General features: G+C 43.9%; 1 protein-coding gene across 1 annotated transcript in view; it reads right to left on the reverse strand.

Moving 5' to 3' along the window:
• LRRC29 (leucine rich repeat containing 29) overlaps positions 1–13,103 on the reverse strand; it is a 47,964-nt gene that overhangs the window by 9,881 nt on the left and 24,980 nt on the right. Inside the window, exons 4-5 of the mRNA XM_029608755.1 lie at positions 7,561–7,776; positions 5,590–5,796 (exon numbers count right to left, since the gene is read on the reverse strand). Of these exons, the coding sequence (XP_029464615.1) occupies positions 5,590–5,796; positions 7,561–7,776 (423 nt within the window). The remainder of the gene's footprint in view (positions 1–5,589; positions 5,797–7,560; positions 7,777–13,103) is intronic.

Here is a 13,103-nt window from a genome sequence, read left to right on the forward strand (position 1 = left end):
TCTGAATACGAGCTTCCGGCAAGAAAACCCTGCCCTGCTTCATGTCAAACCAAACACTGAGATACTCTAGCAACTGAGATGGCTGAAAACTGCTCTTGGCCAAGGTTACCACCCAACTGAGCTCCTGCAACAGGGAGATCACCTTGCGGGTCACCAGGTGGGTCTTTTCCAGAGACTTGGCCTGAATCAGATGGTTGTTCAAATACGGGTGTACCAGCATCCCATCCTTTCTCAACTCTACTGCCACCACCACCATAACCTTGGAAAAAGTTCTGTGTGTGGTGGCCAGACCAAAAAGCAGTGCCCGAAACTAATAATGGCATCCCAAAACCGCGAATTGCAGAAAATGTTGGTGCTTTAGTCGGATGGGAATATTTATTTAGATATTTTATACACCGTCATTCCATGTATAGATTATAACGGTTTACAAATTGACATTCATAATTATAACAAACTGATTTTTTTACATAAACCAAAGGGTACAGAAAATTAAAATGAAGTGGTAGTTTTTGCTCTTATTTTGAATGTTGTTTTTAGAATCTTACGTTCTCTTATTTGGCTTATTCTTCATGATTCTATCATTATCTTTTTTCATTCTTGTCTTTGTGGCTCAATGTCTTCAGATGTTTTTAAGTTAGATCATATGCATTTTTTTAATAGTCATGTTTTTAGTTCACATTTAAATCTCTTTCTATTTGGCAAAATATGTAGTGACTGAGGCAGAGAATTCCAGAGTGTTGGACCTGCTACGGAAAACACACAATCTCTTATTTGCATTAGATGTGTGCTCCGTATTGTGGGGATAGTCAATAATCCTTTATTTTGAGATCTTAGTGTTTGTTTAGGATTGTAAGGTTGTAGTGTCACTCTTAAAAAGCCGGTGTTATTGGAATGAATGATGTTGAATATTATCATTAATACTTTATAGTAGGTTCTGGATTGTACTGGTAACCAATGCAGTGACATCAGTGAGGGTATGATGTGATCATATTTCCTGGATCCTAATAGGAGCCTTGCTGCGGCATTTTGTAATAGTTGTGGTTTTAAGTGACATGCTGGAAGACCTATTAGTAAGGAGTTACAGTAGTCTATGTTTGAGAAGAAGTCCGCAAAAGTTAATAATGGTTTCAACCGACGTAGTATTCACAACTTGGCCTAATCCGTCTTGTTTAATTTACTTATGTGCATTTTCATTGTAAGGTTCTCATCTAGCTGTATTCCTAGGTCCCTTACTTGATTTGAGGGATTAATTTGAAAATTACCTAGGTTTAAGGCAGGCGGTTTAACTTTCGATAAGTTTCTACTCAGCAAAATGTCAGTCCTTTTAGGCTTTAATGTTAGTTTAAATTGTGTTAGTCCTTGTTGTATTGTTTTCATATAGGTAGAAACTATTGAAGCTGTGTTTTCATAGGATTTGCAGAGTGGTATGTAAAACTGTTGTCAGCATACAAGAAGAAAATTATTCCTAGAGTTATCAGTAATTTACATATCGAGGTATGCTTTGGACAGATTCAAGAAGGTCAGAAATTCCCCCGACTGCATGGCCATTATCACTGAGCACAATGTTTCCATGCGAAAATGAGTCACCTGCAAATGACGGTTGATCATTTTGAGATCCAGGGTGGGACAAAAGGAACCCTCTTTCTTGGGCACAATGAAATAAATGGAATATCGACCCGTATTTTCTTGAGACATGGGCACTGGGACCACAGCCATCAGACTGAGGAGCCTTGACAATGACCACTCCACTGCCTGTTTCTTCTGCGGGTAGTGGCAGGGAGATACCATGAACCCGTCCAGAGGAATACTGTGAAATTCTAGCGCATATCCCACTTGTATCACCTCCAGGACCCACAGATCCAATATTTCGACCTACCTATGATAAAGGACAGAGAGGCATCCCCCCCCCCCCAAATCTCCTGTTCCTGGGGGTAGGTCAGCAAACCTTCATTGGGAGGCTTAGGAGTTTCCACTACCCAAGTCTGTGTCCCCATCTGGGCTGTCTGGGACGCAAGGACTGAAACCTATCGAAAGGTCGAGTCCTCTGAAAGATCGCTCTTCTGTAGGGTAAAAAATGCTTGGATCCCCTGGCATGCCAAAGGAGTGTGGCGTCTTATCCTCTGGCAACCGAGGAACTAGGGATTCTCTCCACTTACTGGCCAATTTCTCCAACTCACTCCCAAACAAGAACATAAGAACATGCCTTACTGGGTCAGACCAAGGGTCGATCAAGCCCAGCATCCTGTTTCCAACAGTGGCCAATCCAGGCCATAAGAACCTGGCAAGTACCCAAAAACTAAGTCTATTCCATGTTACCATTGCTAGTAATAGCAGCGGCTATTTTCTAAGTCAACGTAATTAATAGCAGGTAATGGACTTCTCTTCCAAGAACTTACCCAATCCTTTTTTAAACCCAGCTACACTAACTGCCTTTAAAAGGTGACTACTGGCTCCATAACTGCCCTGGAGTTCACCCCAGATTCAGCGAGCTTCTGGGAGAGAAGTAAACAAGAGCGAGCCACCAGGGCTATCTGCAAGGTCATTGCTACTGTTTCAAATGCTAGCTTAAGGATGGTCTTAATCCTCCTATCGTACACATCCTTCAAGGCTGCTCCTCCCTCCACAGGGATAGTCGTCTACTTGGAAACAGCACAGACAAGTGCATCCAGTTTCAGAAAATGTAAATGCTCTCTCACCTCTGGATCCAGGGGGTACAAGCCTTCCAAGACCCTACCCCCTTTGAAATTAGACTCCAGGGCATCCCATTCAAGATCAATCAATTCTTGAATGGCCTCCATAACAGAGAAAATACAAAAGGCTTTACGCAAAGAAACCAAAATGGGATTTTTCTTAGGCTCAAACATGGAATCTGTCCCAGGAACTCCCAGCATCTTCAAGTCTGGGAAATCAGGGTTGGCAGTTTATCTCTTTGAAGGAACTGCAACATAGTCCTATATGGTTCCAGTCCCGGAAGAATTTCCCCACCATCAGTGCCATCCGGATTCATGTCGGGAATACCCACAGCTAACCAAGGTGTGCTTCGGCGCTTAAACATAGTACCGGAAGAGGCCAACAACTGAGGATCTGACCTGCCGGGATTGGACAGGGCTGAGGACTGCACTTGAAGGATTACAATCCATCAAAAAATTCTACCCAAGAAAAGGCAGAAGGATTCATGCTAAAACCAGAAGGCACCTGTGTGCCCACTGAGCCACTTTTCCCTGCTGACAAACCAGTTAATGGAGTTCCAAGGTCAGGCACCCCTCCTGACATGTCTTTACCCAGGCTGGGAAGAACCAGGCTTAGTAAAATCAGAGGAAGCTAATTCTCTCTAAGCCTCTAAACAGCACTAGCACAAGTTAGAGAGCACACCAGGCTGAGATGCCCGAATTTGACAGGCAGCACAGAGGGAAAGGCGCTTAGGTTTCTTAGCCTCAGGCACCAGACTACCAGTATGCTTAATAGGTGACTGAAGGTGTGCGTCCAGCTGAATTCACACTGTAAAATATATGCGTCCAAAATTCAAGCACACAAAATTTAGGAGTCCCAAGGCAAGGCGTCGCAAAACTAGGCATACTTCTACCCTTCCAAACGTAAGCGCAGAACCAAATGCAGCCCAAATTGTGCACACAGGCAAGCATGCGCCTAACACTTGGACGCCCAAGCAGACGTCCGACTAAGCATCCAAAAGCTGGGTGCACAACTTGGACGCACAGCCAGATGCACTTGCACGCACTGTCAGTCCTGAAGAGGGCAGTCTAATGCGCAGGAAAAATCGTGGGAAAACGCCGCTGCAGCCTACCACATGGCAAACAGAGAAAAGCCTAAGAGCGGGGCCTAGCCCACCCGGGCTGCTCAACCCACCAGGCTGCCCAAGTCCCTTAAACTTCCTCAGCAGCGGGAAAAAGCATCGGAATGGCGCACCTAGCACGGAGACCAGAGGAAGAGGAAAACCTTACAAACAACCCTTCTACTCGGTCTCTGTCTTCTTTTTTTTTTTTAAACCTTACCTGAGCTCATCCTTTCCTGGCTGAGTACAGAGACGGTCTCTGGCTGCAGGGGAAAGGGCATATCCCATCAGCGCCGCACTCGGTTTCCTGCACCCACTGCCTTTCAGCTGTTTTAACAGCTAAGTTCACACCAGCTGAGAAAACCACCTACTGGACCAAGGACATCACCTTAGGAATTCTCAACTGGGGGGGAACTATTTGGTATCACTGTAGGAGAGCAGGGCAAATTACATTTCCTTTATTTCTCCTTCTAAAACTTGAAGCACCATGTGCTGGAGACGGAGAATACTGGCAGGCTGATGTCACTGCAGGGGTATATAATACTGTGATGTCAGCTTTGCTCCATCTCCATCTCTATCGGCTGGTAGAGGTACATAACCCACTGATTCTGAATTCATCTGTCTGGGCACTAAGAAATTTCAGGGTCGGGGCTAACAGGGGAGAAGGGAGGCTATTAAATTAGGGAGGGTCTGGAAGTCCTCATCTCTGGGTGCAGGCCGACAAATGTGCGCCTGTTTAAAAGTTACTATCCTAAAGTACATTGAAAAGTACTTCCAGTCATACATTTACACACACAACCCCAGGATAACTTTCAAAATGCCATTTACATGTGTAAAACCGCGTTTATGCATGTAAATGCTTTTGAAAGCCAGGCCCATAAAGTTTAGCATACGAAAATTCAGCAACCTGCTTACAGTGAGACACCATATTAGTTACAGAGAATCTTCCACCCTGTTGCCTGCTTCCCTCTTCTCTGTATTTATGACAAAGGTCTTTTAAACTTTACTGAAAACAGCTGACTGGCTCTCGCTCACCAGGCATACTCCTTCTCCCTAGCTTTAACTGGTAATGAAACTAGCTGCAATTTGGAGTTTATTTATATAACAACTTTTACAGCTTGCTATGTACATACAAAACACCTGCACCTTCACTCCACTTCCTGGAGACAACGATAAGCCAGTCATGGCAATCAGACAAATTAGAAATGACTATGTGGGATTCTCTTGGCACCAGCATCTGTCCACACTTCTCTCAATTGACTGGGGCTGTTTCCAGTGACAACGTTTAATGGGTGCTATGCACTTTCATGCAGCAGTACTGGGGACTCTGGGCTCCCTCTTTGGTACTGATAGCACTCATCTCCATGTAAGAGGCATCTGGATTCTCTCCCTAGCAGTGGTGTCACTCACTTCCACAGAACAGTGTCAGGGTTAGGACTGCTATCATCCATCTCTACATAACAGTGCTGGGACTATGGATTCTCCCTCTGAAGTAATATTCTTTTTGCTGTTGCATATTTCCATGTCACATATTGGAGAAATCAGAGACAATGTGCCAAAGACAAGGGGATTCTTTCCATTAGTGCTACAATATCATGGTATCACTGGCTCTGGAGAAGGTCAGTGCCCTTACCAGGCAATGGGGTGAAGGCACACTGTCCTTACGTGAGCTAGGCCAGCATTACTGGCTTTGAGACGATGCAGTCTTTATCTGGGCAGCACTGGTACCACAGGGAGGCAGGGTACTGTCCTTACTTGGATGACATTGGTATCACAAGCTCTGTAGGCACTGTTTTTACCTGGGTGATGCTGGTATCGGTGAGCTTACTGCATGCAGTCAGGTCAAGTTCTTGCAGGCACTGCAGGGATTTCAATGATGGGCTGGGCTTCTCCCGAGATTTCTCCAGGTCTGACTCGGTCAATATCCTGGGCTTCCCATCCAAATACTGTGGAGGTGTGAAGAATCCCATGTTCCCAAAATTCCGGCTAAATGTAGGTCCAGTCTCCTGTCAATGCAGAAAAAAAAGAATATCCAGCGACTCCTTGGCTATAATAGCATCAGCTCACCCACTAGAAGAGACCAAACGCCTATAATCTTTAGCGCCATGAAGCACAGATACCATGGTGTGACCATTATCTTTGCTGTTCGATAGTGCAACATCTAGGAGTCACCAGCAGTAAAATGCAACAGCATTGCTCTGGCTACAATTACAGCACTGTTCTATCACAGCATTAGTGGGGATATTTTTAAACAGTCCATGGTGCTTGTAGGCTTTGAGCCCTGAGCAGCTGCCCCACCGGCCCACCCAGAACCATATACAGACTATTAAAGAAAATATTTTCCCCGATTCTGAGTGACCACCTGAAGTCCAGTGCAAGATCTACCGACCTAACAATCACGAACCCCGAGCCATTTAGTTCCTCCCACACAACAAGCTACAGATATAAAAGACAAAGGCTTCGAGGTCAGAGGCAAATCTTGTCCAACAAACTTCAAGAATGTTTATTTATATCTTACTTTTCCAACCAGAGACCACAGTCAGGAGGTCGAGGTCTGATGAATGGGACAAGGTCATGGGATCCTTTTTCATTTTGGAGGTTGGGGGTGCGGGAGGGAGGTTCAGAAGGAGTTGGAAGGGGTCTCCACTAGAAACCAATGAGTTTTTCTAACCCTTGGGGGATCCGGCAGGGGAGGGGGAGGTTTGGGGACCTTATACCCCAACGATTATTTTTGTTATCATTGAGGATGAGTAGGGGTGGGGTGGGGGGGGAAGGGATGACCTGCCAGGATATTACAGTAATGAAAGGGGAGTGGGGGATAGACTTTATTGAATTTTGCCAGGGTTGGGGAGTCCTTCATGTTGTGAATGGCTAACTTCTATTTTTTTCACTTGGCGTGTCAGGGCACCTCGAGTGGCGGCCCCAGGGTGAGGAGAGGGGTCACACCTTTATCTGTTTTATACAGGGTTTTTTTTTTCCTGGCTCTTTAAGGCGATGGCGGCTTCATGAGAATGGAATTGCCATCGTATGTCGCATTGTTTTGCCCTGCAGTATTTTGCCATGAGACAAAACAATGCGGCAATACAGCTGCGATGTTTTTTTCAGGGGAAGGGCCCATTATTATCATGACGACACCCCCCTCCCCCCCTCCCCCCGCGATAGTGGGACCCCCCTCCAGTGAAAAAAACATTGTGGTTTGATGAATCTAAGTCAAACTTATCACACCTCATGACCACCCCACAGACAAAGAAGAGGGCTTATAGCTTTCCCCCTCCCCTGAAGCATCAAGAGCCCCAACTGCCAAAGCAGCAATGAAGGGGCTGCTGTCCTGAGATCCTGGCACTCCCTTCCAGATTCCCCTCTCCCCACAATTTATTTGCCTACATTTAGGTGCCTAAGTTAGATGCCTAGTTCTGAAAATCAGTGTTAAGCCCCTAACTTTTTTTTGCCTGCCCTAAAATCCACCCTCATAGCTGCCCACTTTTTAGGGCCTAAATTTAGGATCCTAGTAAAACTGGGCACCTACATTTAGGTGCTCAGCCCTAGCCAGTTTTCAAGGGGCTCTATCTAGGCTCCCAACTCCCAAATTTAGACTCTTAAACCTTTGAAAATTGACCTCTCAGGGCTTGAGGCTCTTTAGTAAACACAATTTTAACACTGGGACAGTAATATCATTTCAGTAAATAGGCCCCTAAATATCAGATCTGTCTGATAGCCACATTTACTACTGGAAAACAGTGAGTGATCTATAACAGCAGTTGAAATCTTACCTCTTCCCTCGGAATAAGCTCCTCCTCAGGGTTTGTTATTCCCAGTAGTCCCCAGTCTGTCAACTCCTTACACCAGGCAATTCGTAAGACAGTCAAGCGGCTGAGGTGAGTGGAGATTGCTTGGATACTAATGTCAGTGAGGGCCACACAGGACGACAGGTCTAAAATACGCAAACTGGCACTTAGTGACCTGGCCAATGAAACAACAGATATGTCCTGTGGAAGAGGCAGACAGAGTGATGAAAAGCAAGAGAAACAGAGTGCACAGAGTACAGAAAGCACTTCAGAATTCACAAAACACTGTGTCACCAATGAAACAACCCCATCTGCTCTCAACTGACCACACTCTCCAACAGCTGAGAGGAAAGTTTATCCAACTCGTGGTATTCCTTCAACTATCCACATAGCCAATTTCTTACCCACATACACTGCTCGAGCAACAAACCCCAACTCTGCTCTGGAGAAACAGTTCTCTCCTGGTATAAATAAAGAACAAATTCCATCGGTAAAATCAGCACATCTCACACAAGTCAGAGACAGGGCAATCTCACTCGCAAGTCCTAAAATCTGGAATGCAATGCCATTGGACTTTAGATTACAACATGTTTACAGACAATTCAAAAAGGATCTGAAAACTTGGCTATACCCACAGGCATTTAAACATACAAAAGGAGATTCTCAGAGCAGATAGCTGTCACTTTTTACTATGATTTTATTCTGTATTTTTATTTTTTGTTTTACGCTTTTAGTACCTTTTATATCAATACTGCATTAATTTAAGCACTTACTTGATATTTTAGTATTTTTATTATTAATTTTTAATTAGAAAATTTGTATTTTATATTCTTTATTGCTCAATTTGTAAACCGTTGTGATGGTACTACTAAACGACGGTATAGAAAAGCTGTCAAATAAATAAATAAATATTTAGGTGAAGACTGTCAATCCTGAGACATATAAAAATAGAAATACAAATAGAACTATTTTAAAATGTTTGTATGCAAATGCCAGAAGTATGAAAAATAAGACTGGAGAGTTAGAATGTATGGTGCTAAAGGAAGATATAGATATAAGGCATCTTGGAGATCTGGTAGAACGAGGATAACCAATGTGACACTATGATTCCAGAGTACAAATTATATCAACATGACAGAGCAGATATAACTGGTGGAGGTGTGGCACTATATGTTAAGGATGGCATAGAGTCAAGCAGGATAAAAGTTTTGCACGAAAACTGCATTCTGCAATCCTTATGGATAGAAATTCCAAGAATAAAAATGAAGAGTATAGTAGTGGGGATATATTACTGCCGGCCTGACCAGGATGAGGAAACAGACTGCAAAATGCTAATGGAGATTAGACTGGCTAGTAAAATGGGCAACATAATAATTATGGGAGACTTCAGTTACAAGAGTATTGATTAGGTAAATGTTACATCAGAACATGCAAGGGAGGTAACATTCCTAGATGCTATCACTGACTGCTTCATTCAGCAGTTGGACATGGAACCAATAAGAGAGGGAACTACTGTATATACACATGTACAAGCCATAAATTTTTACCCCTAAACGTGTTCTTAAAATCACGGTCGTCTTATCCATGGGTCAATCCATATAATGCTGATACGATGGCACTTGCAGTTGCGCAGGCATGTCCTCCCCCCTCACCAGCCAGGGTTTGATTTGCGCACTTAGAACCATGTGGTTCAAAGCGCACCACTGGGACCCTGTGGGGGAGGAACAAGGACGTGCCTGAGCGACCGACAAGTTCGTCGTTGTCCTTATAGCAGCAGTGAGTGTTTGAGTTAACGGATCCAGAGGAGTTATGGGGGAGAAGCTGTTCTACCGCTACACTGGGAGCCCACGAAGGAGGATGAAGGACGTTCCTGAGCAAATGCAAGGACCTTCATTGTCCAGATAGCAGCAGGTAAGTTAAGGAATCAGGAGGGGGTAAGGATTCAAACAGGAGGGGCTGCCATTGGGGAGGGAGGGAAAGATTCAAACAGTAGGGGCAGCTATGGGGGAGGGCAGGAAGGATTCAGACTGGAGGTTAATTTTCTTAAGTTGTTGAATGATAATGTTTCTTATGAGACACTTTATTCTGCTTGTAAAAAATAAATAAAAGCAATTTTCATAAGCTACCGGTTTGTTTCTTAATATGATTTCACCATTTCATAAGCCCCCTAGGTTTTAACCTAGACTTATCCACGGGTGACAGATAATTATTGATTTAGAGGCCCAAAAAATACCCTTGACTTATATATGAGATCAACTTATACACGAGTATATACGGTATATTAGATCTAGTTCTCAGTGGAAAGCAGGGCCTGGTGCAAATGATAAAGGTGGCGAATTTGCTTAGCAACAGTGATCAAGGTGAATACTAAGGAAAACTACTGCAGTAGCATTTAACTATAAAAAAGGAGACTATGATAAAATAAGGAAATTTGTAAGAAAAAAACTGAAAGGAGCAATCCACAAACTGAAAACCTTGTTGGAGGTGTGGACATTGCTTAAAGTTACCATCCTTAAGGCCTGGACAAAGTATATTCTGTGCATTAAAAAAGGTCAAAGGAAAACCAAACGACTGCTATTGTGATTTAATAGAGAGGTGAAAGAGGCAATTAAAGCCAAAAAGGCGTCATTCAAAAAATAGAAAGCAGAGGAAAATAGGGATGCACATAAGCACTGCAAGTTAGATGTAAAAAAGTAATTAAGCAGGCTGAGATAATTTGAAAAGAAGCTTACCATAGAGGTAAAAACAAGTAGTAACAACGTTTCAAGTACATTTGAAGCAAAAAGCCTGTGAGGGAATCAACTGGGCTGCTAAATGACAGAGGGGTAAAAGGGGTGGTCAGGGAGGACAAGGAAATAGCATAAAAACTAAATAATTCTTTGCCACTGTCTTTACTGAGGTCATACTAACACCGGAAACATGTTTTGATGGTGATGACTGAGTGACTAGATGGAATCACTGTGAAACTGGAGGACATAATAATTCAGATTGACAGACTAAAGAATAGAAAATCACCAGCACCAAATGGTATTTATCCCAGAGTTCTGAAGGAACTAAAAAATGAAACTGCAGACCTGTTTCTGATGATTTGCATCCTATCATTTAAAACTGTTACAGTACTAGAAGACTGGGGGATGGCCAATGTAACACCAATTTTTAAAAAGGGTTTCCGGGCGATCTGGGAAATTAAAGATCAGGGAACTTGAAGTCAGTGCCAGGCAAATTGGTTGAAACTTTTCTTAAAAACAAAATTACTGATCACATAAATAGACTTGGTTTAATGGGGGAAAGTCAACATAGTTTGAGCCGGTTGATAAAGTGTATTTAAATTTTCAGAAGGCATTTGACAATGTCCCTCATAAGAGACTCGTCAGGAAATTGAGAGGTCATGGAACAGGAGGCAGTGTCCTATTGTGGATTGGTAAGTGGATAAAAGACAGGAAACAGAGGATAGGACTAAATGAGAAATTACTACTTAGCTGATAATTTCCTTTTCTTTAGGACAGTCAGATGAATCCAGAACAAATGGGTTATGCACCTCTACCAGCAGATGGAGACGAAGCAAACTGACGACACAGTATGTAAACCCCTGCAGTGACATCAGCCTGCCAGTATTCTCTTCAAAGGCAACTGTGGACAGACTAGCAAAACTTGATTAAACAGATAACCATTTCAATATTCAGCCAACATTCTACTTACCTGATAATTTCCTTGTCCTAAAGAAAAGGAAATTATCAGGTAAGTAGTAATTTCTCATTTCTTAGCATCCAGTCAGCTGAATCCAGAACAAGAGGGATGTACCCAAGCTACTCCCGACTAGGGCAGGAGGCTGCCCACGGTCCAGTCAAAACCGCACGTGCAAAGGCTGTGACTTCCTGGGCTTGTACATCCAGATGATAATACTTTGAAAATGTGTTTAACGAGGACCACGGTGCAGCTCAGCAAATGTCGACGAGAGACAACAATTTCACTTCTGCCCATGACACGGCCTGAGCCCTAGTGGAATGAGCCATGACATGACTAGGTAATGGCTTCCCAGCATCAATGTATGCAGCTGTGACTGCCTCCGTAATCCAGCGAGCTATGGTAACCCGCGAGGCTGGCTCTCCCTGCCTGGTGCCACCGTGAAAGACAAACAGGCGAACTGTCTTCCATAAAGGCTTAGTAACCTCCAAATATCTGACAATGTCTCTTGACATCCAAGGGTCGCAACAGACGATACTCCTCTATATCTGCTCTTTGTCCAGAGATGGCAGGGAGATAGACTGATTCAAGTAAAGGTCAGTGACCACCTTTAGAAGAAAAGAAGGAACAATATGCAGCTGTACCGCCCCTGGAGTCACCTGGGGGAATGGCTCCTAGGAAGACAAGGCCTGCAGTTCAGAAACCCTACGTGCAGAAGAAATTGTCTCAAGAAACACTGTTTTCAAGGTCAGTAACCATAAGGTCAGGTTACGCATCGGTCTAAATGCAGGGCCTGCTAAGAAATCCAATACAAAACTAAGACTCCATAAGGGCACCGGAAACCTCAAAAGAGGACAAAGACGTTTCACTCCTTTTGGGAAATGGGCCACAACAGGATGAGCCGACAAGATCCACCATTCACCTGACTTCTGAAACAGGAGAGAGACACTACCTGTACCTTTAAGGAATTAAGGGCCAAGCCTTTATTCAAGCCATCCTGCAAAAATTCCAAAATGAGCGGAATCTTGATCGAACAAGATAGAATACCTCAATCCTCACACCAAGTTTCAAATACTCGCCAAACCCGAACATAAGCCAAGGAAGTGGAGAACTTTCTAGTTCTTAGCAAGAGGAAAATCACTGCCACAGAGTATCCACGTTTCAGCAAGTGAGCCCTTTCAACGGCCATACCATAACACAAAATTGAGTCAGATCTTTGTGAAGAACAGGACCCTGCCGCAACAGATCTCTGTACGCCGGAAGCCAAAGGGTCGGTTCAGCTAGGAGCCACCATAGATCCACATACTACAGTCTCGTGGGCCAATCTGGAGCAACCAAGAGCATCATCCCTCTGTGGCACTCAATTCTTCGAATCAATCTGCCCAACATGGGCCATGGAGGAAAGGTGTACTGCAACTTGTCTTCTGGCCACTTCTGCACTAGGCTACTGCCCCAACGACTTTGGATCTCTCCTGAGACTAAAGAATCACAGAACTTTTGCACTGCAAAACGTCGCCAGCAGGTCTAGTAATCGGAGACCCCAGTGATCCAGAATCAGCTGAAATGCCTCATCCGACAGTACCCATTCTCCTGGGTCCAGATTCTCCCTGCTGAGAAAGTCTGCTCTTACATTGTCTTTTCCTGCTATGTGCGAAGCTGAGATCATCTGGACATGCACTTCTGCATATTCCATAAGTTGAACTATTTCCTGTGATATTTGTTGGCTCTTGGTTCCTCCCTGCTGATTGATGTAAGCCAGTCATTGCATTGTCCGACATTTTCCGGACCGATCAACCCTGCAGCCTGTCGCTGAACTGCAAACATGCCAACAGGACTGCCCTGAC

The sequence above is a fragment of the Rhinatrema bivittatum genome, chromosome 7 (genome assembly GCF_901001135.1).
Source record: "Rhinatrema bivittatum chromosome 7, aRhiBiv1.1, whole genome shotgun sequence".
Taxonomy (NCBI): domain Eukaryota; kingdom Metazoa; phylum Chordata; class Amphibia; order Gymnophiona; family Rhinatrematidae; genus Rhinatrema; species Rhinatrema bivittatum.